The 7,030-nt window shown below is 38.4% G+C and overlaps 1 protein-coding gene across 1 annotated transcript; it reads right to left on the reverse strand.

The window, feature by feature from the left end:
* Window positions 1-4,384: 4,384 nt before the first annotated feature.
* Window positions 4,385-5,726, reverse strand: LOC129769572 (clavesin-1-like). The gene is made up of 2 exons (XM_055771927.1): window positions 4,908-5,726; window positions 4,385-4,841 (listed from the first exon to the last, which is right to left on the reverse strand). Exons 1-2 carry the CDS (start codon window positions 5,634-5,636, stop codon window positions 4,587-4,589), a joined length of 984 nt encoding a protein of 327 aa, XP_055627902.1. The 5' UTR covers window positions 5,637-5,726; the 3' UTR covers window positions 4,385-4,586.
* Window positions 5,727-7,030: the final 1,304 nt, after the last annotated feature.

Consider the following 7,030-nt stretch of genomic DNA (forward strand, 5'->3'; position numbering starts at 1 on the left):
TTTATTTTCGTAATTATTGATTGTAACCGTTTTTTATTGTTTTCATGGCTTTGGACTAGAGGGCTCTATATTTTTTTATATTTTTTCTTGAAAGCTTATTTGAAAAATCATATCTCAAAAACAAAAAAAAATTGTAAGGAGTTGTATCTAGGACACGACCGCATATCTTCGACGTATAACTACGCAATTACCTTATGCAATCCACTTGTTTACCACTTCGAATATTATTTTAGAATGCATCGAAATGTTTGTAATAGATTATGATCTTCGTTACAAATAAATTTGATGAATGTCCTTTTACGTTTGATATGATGCCTGGGACTACCAAAATAACTACCAAAGAACGGAAAAATTGTCAAACGAGCATTATATTTTACATTTCCCTCTGAAATTGTTGCACATCTCATGTCTATTAGAGATGGGCAAATCAGCTCATCATGGTGAGCGGCTCAGAGCCGTTCAGCTCATACAAGTGAGCTGCTCATTTGGAACAGCTCTTCAGCTCAGTTGAATTTTGCAGTTGTCCACACAATTGCATATGAAACGTAATCACCATGGGACATTGCATAGTGTGCATTTTCTTAATAGACGGAAAGCAAAAAATAAACGAATTTAATTTGTAATTGTACAAAATCTAGAACTGATATGAATTCTAATAATATAATATACAACAAATACTGAATGCTGAAATCCAACATAGGAGATGCTTAGGATATGCTGAACTTAAACAACAGAAAAACCAGCAGTAGCCAAATTAAATGCCTCCCGGAATATAGACCGAGACAAGGTTTTTTGAAAAAACCATCGAGATTTTTTTTTGCATCCGAGGATATAAAAATAAATCCACTAATGATGCAACGAGAAATAATTATTCGCGATCACAAATGTAACAAAAGGACCAGTATCAATCATCAACTTTTATGCCGGGTGGTTTTCTGAATTGTTTTGATTCAGCACGCGGAAATAAATGTATGTGTTTCCACAGTAATGTTTAAATAACAATGTATCAAATTTATTTACAAGCATATAATAATGTTTATTATTTTGTTTGGCCATATATGAACAATTAAATGAAGTAACGAACGATTGAATATCTTCAAAACAAAAACCTTTTTTCCTATCTGACATCTCTGCTAAAGCTAAAGTACGAAGAGGGATACATGAAAACAAACTGACGTCATGCCATGAAGCGCGGGAGACGAAAAATCCTTTCGCGTCTCGCAATTCACTCTCTGCAGCTTTTGCGCTCCACAACTATGCAGCTCAACAGCTCAACAGCTCAGCAGCTCATCAGCTCAACAGCTCAACAGCTCTTCAGCTCAACAGCTCAACAGCTCAACAGCTCATCAGCTCAACAGCTCAACAGCTCATCAGCTCAACAGCTCAACAGCTCATCAGCTCAGCAGCTCATCAGCTCAACAGCTCAACAGCTCATCAGCTCCAGCTCCGTAATGAGCTGATGAGCTGCGTTTTTTTGATTGCGAGCCGATCCGAAACCGCTCACTATGATGAAGCGATTCGAATGAACAGCTCATGAGCGGATGGCACATCTCTAATGTTTATGTAGTTCTCGAACCGCGAAAGTTTATTCACCTCTAGTATTTGAAATGACAATTTTCCCAGGCTTCTCAGTTTGAAAGTAAGTTTTAGGGAAACATATTCCAGTCTGCACAACGACAAACGAGTACAAAAGTACTCAACACCAAAAAAACCCCCGACTTGCATGTATTTGCAAAGTGGATTCCCCCAGGCACATTGATTTTGAAGTCCGTGTTAGGGAAACACAGCTCTGTGGGAACAAAAATACCCCTGACTTGCATGTATATTTGTAAAGCGGATCACAGGTACATCGATTTTGGAGTCTGTGTTGGGGAAACCGTAAATCGGACCAATCAAAACTTGGCAGTTAGGGCGTTTAGATAAGGCTTGACATTTTACAGTTATTCAGTTGTTCATCTCATTAAAAATAATATTGTATTAGTTGTGATAAACGCGTAGAAATATTTCCTATCAATTGATGCAAACATCTTTCCGATCTGTTAACAAATGTTCGAGTTATAAGTATTGGAAATACGGGTAGCAGACAAATCGGCAGAACAAATGTGTGGGAAAAAAAGGATTCTTCCAGTTTTCCTGAATCTAACCCGTTTAGAGATTAGCGTATTGTAATGTATAGCATATCAAACAAATCTTAGAGAATTTCCGATTCGATTGGTATGCAAATCATGAGAATTCGTTCACAGTGAAAATAGTTATTAATATTACCTGTATTTCATAAAAACGTGGGCTGTTTTCTGATTTGGCACCCTTCCTGAAAGACGTAGTTCTACGTCCAAAAAATAGAATCTCTGATATCGACATATGTAAAAAATCCTCAGCTTTCCAGAAAAAAATAAAAAAATATAGCGCCCTCAATCTTGGGTCGATCAGTTGTACACTATTCACGAGAAAAATATAGATTTTCCTTGGTATAACTTGTTTTGACCATCAACATGTCATTGAGAATAGTTGTTGTACCATAGAGTCCCGCCCCTCACTCTCGCTTCAACTGAGCCAATGCTTTTTCAGACTACCATATCACATCGCTACAACTTTCATTTTCATCTGGTGCACAATACAGAATTAGTAGCCGAATCACCAAATATGGATGTTACGAATTGAATTGGCAAAACACATCGCTTGATAAACTTGATATCGTTGGGACTGGAAAACATTATCAACGTAACGAAGGAATCTGCCCAAGCACTTAGATAGCTATATAAATATTTTAATCAGAGGTATAGAGGAGAAATTGAGACTCGACCGTACGATTTCAAGCATTAGCATCTGAAATACATTCGAGGTTTATTTAGTCGTCGGCTAATCAACAGCCTTATCCAAATGCACCTGTGCTTTGGATTGGAAATAGGAAATTATTTGCATAAATCCGAAACCAGAAACGCGGACGATGCGAGAACATCACGCTCTGCCACAGAATTCTTTTTTCAATTTGATGGTCAGAAACTTTGTATAACAACATATGGCGCTAAACACAAAATCAGATGGAGGATATAGGTTATGAATTCTAAAGTGCATAGTAGAATTAAATCTTGAATACTGGAAGGGATATGATTTACGGAAACAACGGTTTACTTCCGAACTGGAAACAGGTTCAGTAGCGATTTCCATAAACCTTCTATTATCATGTATTTGGAATATAGAGGGGTTTCGATGTTTTCGCAGACCTCGTTGTGATTTGTTGCAATTTCCAGACATTTGGGTTTGGATTCAAAATGCTCTTTATATGGATGTTGGTATGAATTAAATGAGATCTATCAGCTTAATCCCTTAATTCAAGTTGGAACATGAAGTGGGACGGGACTGTCACCATTATTTGTATTTGAAGTGAGGAATAAGTAAACAAAACAATGTTAAAGGTTCCTAGATATAAGTCGTTCGGAGGAACGGTTTTCAGTCTCAGTCTCAAGCAAACGAAACCAAATTTGGCATATGGAGGTTCTAGGGTGCAATAAATGATTATATGGTGGTTAGGTACTCCTCCTCCCTCTCTTAGGGTGGGCTGTCATACAAATGAAAAACAAATTTCTGCATAACTCGAAAACTAATCAAGCAAATGGAGCCAAATTTGGCATGTGAAGATTTTAGGGGGCACAAAATGTTTCTATGGTGAATAGACACTCCTTCCCCCTCTCTAAGGGGAGAAGAGGGGAAGGGTCTGTCTTTGTTCGATCATATTTTCTGTATCAAACATTTATTCCATGTAACGGAGAAACATGTTATTTGCAAGTGGTTGAAAAATCTTGAACGAGAATTGTGTCTAAAAAATAATCTGATATTATAATGATGGGTTTTGGTAAAAGTACTAGAAATTTTTTTTTAAAAGGTAAATTCAACGGTGTCGATTAGAAGATCAATCAATGAACAGTTCTGCGATTGGGCTCATGAACTTGCGCTTAGTAAGAAAACGTGAATGTTTAAAGGTATTGATAAAAAAAACAAATTTTGGGCGGAACGAAGTTTGCCGGGTAGGCTAGTGAATAATATAAATGTAAATTTGTTTTTATAATCCTGAGTTCTATGATTGAGTTAAACATTCTTTTTATTTTTGACATGTTACCAAATTTGTGAGATCTCTCGTTATCTTGGTCGTACCACACATCATTTTTTTAAATCGATCACGGTCTTCTCGGCCTGAATAAATCAGTTATTTTTTCCACTTTTTCACTTACACAATGCAAAACAAAAAAAAGAGACTGAATAACCAACTTTGGCACAAGTGTTCTTGTACATATTTCTTCAAAAAAATATATTTTATTATATTTTAAGTGTAACAATACCATCATTGTTCTTAAACTGCGTATTTTCAAAGCAAACATCTTTCACAACGATTTAGAACATTTATTTATTAGAATCTTGTATAATCCGTAGACAGTATTTTTCACATATATCTCTTATCACTATTATCAAGTACATTTTCCATTCCACGTGCGTGGGCCACATAGTCAATAAAGGTTTCTGCACATATTTCTTCACTTCTTCCAACTACTCTATAGGAATATTGAATTGTGCATTTATGCAAAACAGCGTTAATCCACCTGTAACTTGCGGAAAGTACCAATCGCACCACTCTCCAACTCGGCATCGGAAGTTTCCTTCCAGTATTCCGAATCCGTAGCGATCTCCATGTCCATCTCGTCATGTGCCAACAGGTACGGCCGCATTTCACGACAGCGATTCTTGAAGTTCTCGATCAACACCGCTTGCGAAATTTTTCCGCCATACTCTTTCGGCAGCAGATTCCTGTCCACCTTGGCGTACAGTTCTTCCCAGTTGCGATGACACTGTTTGTAAAACACACTTCATTAAATAAGACCGCGTTGCTTTCCCAGCAAACACACAATACTCACAAAAACGCGGCTCCTCAGCTTCTCGTTTGCCAGTTGTAGTGCAAAATTGGCGACTGTCACCGCCACTCCGGGTGTGTTTACGATGTGAACCTCTTGTGTTCGCATCGGTGTTGCGTTGTTGAGCACCCGCGCCATCATTCGCATCTCGCTGAAGGACACAATATTCACATGAGCCAACGTGATTTTAGAGAAATCGTAAATGAGCACAAATCCTCCACACTGAACCTCGTTCAAATCGTGCAACATCTCGGCCATTAGCATATGGATTCGGCACGCATGGACGCCAGAAAATTTGGTCGGATCCACACCCGAACCATTGCTAAATATTAGAGTCCTTCCTTTGCTGTCGCGCTCCGGAAGCGGAAACAGATAACCCGCATCGACCAGTGCACAAAGATCCGGCTCATCTAAAGATAACTGACTAAACCACTTTCTGTGTAGAACACGTGCCGCAAGATACCGTTCGAGCATCTTTGAGGAGTTGATAAAGTTATACTTTTTCGTGCGAAGAAATCTTAACAGAAAGGGCGCATCTGTGCGAACCTTCTTGATGTAGGGATGCTTCGCTATCCAATCCCTCAGCTGCCTGAGCGATTGCTCCCGGATCTCAGGATCTTCGCGAATAAACTCCCTGGCGAGTCGCGTGAAAAACTCATCCATTTCGGCCAAACGATCGTCATACTTTTCTGGTGCCTTATCCAAACACGGCGCGCATATCTCACCAAGCATCTTCACAAAATTATCACTTTCACTTCGCCGACGGCCACAATACTGCGAAACTGTTTTCAATATTCAGATTGAGCTCTATGCTGAGCGAGCATCTGTTGCAAACTAAAGCTTCTGCGGACGAATAGTCATCCTATATAAAAATTTATGCGCGAGTCTTATTGCTGTACTGAGGTACTTTTTTAAGTGAAGGCATAATGCTGTACTTGCTCAGGTGGTTAAGAGGGACAATTAGCCGTATGATTTTTGATTTTTCTTTCAAACCTAACTTATGCCAGTTTTGCCAAATTATCTATGGATCTGTTGGCACATTCAATTGGAGAGACACGCTTTCGCGGTAAAACAGATCTGTTTGTGTTTGTGATGATCATTGATTCGAGATCGAAAATAATGCTGTTACATCGGGCGCAGCAATTATTCGCAGCATAATTTTTTAACATGCTGATTTGTTGCTGTCTGCTAAACCTCTCACGCACGTTATTATGTAACAATTCTCCAAAATACTTGCAAGGGAGACTGGTCATGAAATGAGCAAACAACCACTGATCAGGTTTTATTCGTGACCAAAATGATGATTGCCTTCCCTGGTGGTACCCCACAGTCACTTATTTCGATTCATTTGGAGTTACAGCGGTTTTCGGCGTATTTGAGATCTAATAATTACCTATTTTCATCAGTGCCCTGAATGCGCGATGTACTTTGGAGGACTGGCGCTCCCATGTAAGCTAAAGAAAGAGTTTTGCCGATTCGGTCAAAATATAACATATTTAAATGAAAATAAAGGAGTTTTTTCAAATAATCACAGTAACAGCCACTTTTCTCGAATTACTATGCACTTCTTAATAATCAATTGCTGTTAATGGCGGATCATTCCCAGTCAAATGATACATCAGGCTAATTTACTAATTTCAATATCTATCTAATTTATTCATTTATTCATGTACTGTTAGTAAAAATGACAAAAAGTCAGCTCCACACCGCGCTGATTTCCAAAACTCTGTGGTTCTTGTCCCTCAGCTTCCTGAATTTCTGTATTTGGTAGTTTTCAGCTTGTTTATCATGATCATCAATCATGGAACAGATTCGTTTGAGATGTGTTCAATGTGTCGTTGGTGCAGATACGCTGAAGTTGGTTTAGCGTAGTACGATGAGGCTATTGACGTAGGACTACGTTTTTCATTTCTGTACCGGGGTGTAAGTTCAAAGTTTCGATAACGAGAGAGTGACGCTGGACTGCAAGGTTTCGAACGTTAATATCTTTTTACAGGATGAATGGAGTGGTACAATAATCACCTCATCCGAAAGATAAAATGTCAACGAGTTATATGATTGTCACTTATTGGTCCAAAAAATCGTTTCAATAGCTGAAAAATTGCTTTGAAAGCAAGCTAATGAAA

This window comes from Toxorhynchites rutilus, chromosome 2, assembly GCF_029784135.1.
Source record: "Toxorhynchites rutilus septentrionalis strain SRP chromosome 2, ASM2978413v1, whole genome shotgun sequence".
NCBI lineage: Eukaryota > Metazoa > Arthropoda > Insecta > Diptera > Culicidae > Toxorhynchites > Toxorhynchites rutilus.

Excerpts from the sequence above, each read along its gene's own strand:
- LOC129769572 (XM_055771927.1), bottom strand. The coding sequence starts at position 5,636 with ATGCTTGGTGAGATATGCGCGCCGTGTTTGGATAAGGCACCAGAAAAG. Across the intron at positions 4,842-4,907 it reads AGCTGAGGAGCCGCGTTTTT|TGTCATCGCAACTGGGAAGA; the intron begins GTGAGTATTGTG and ends TTTTACAAACAG.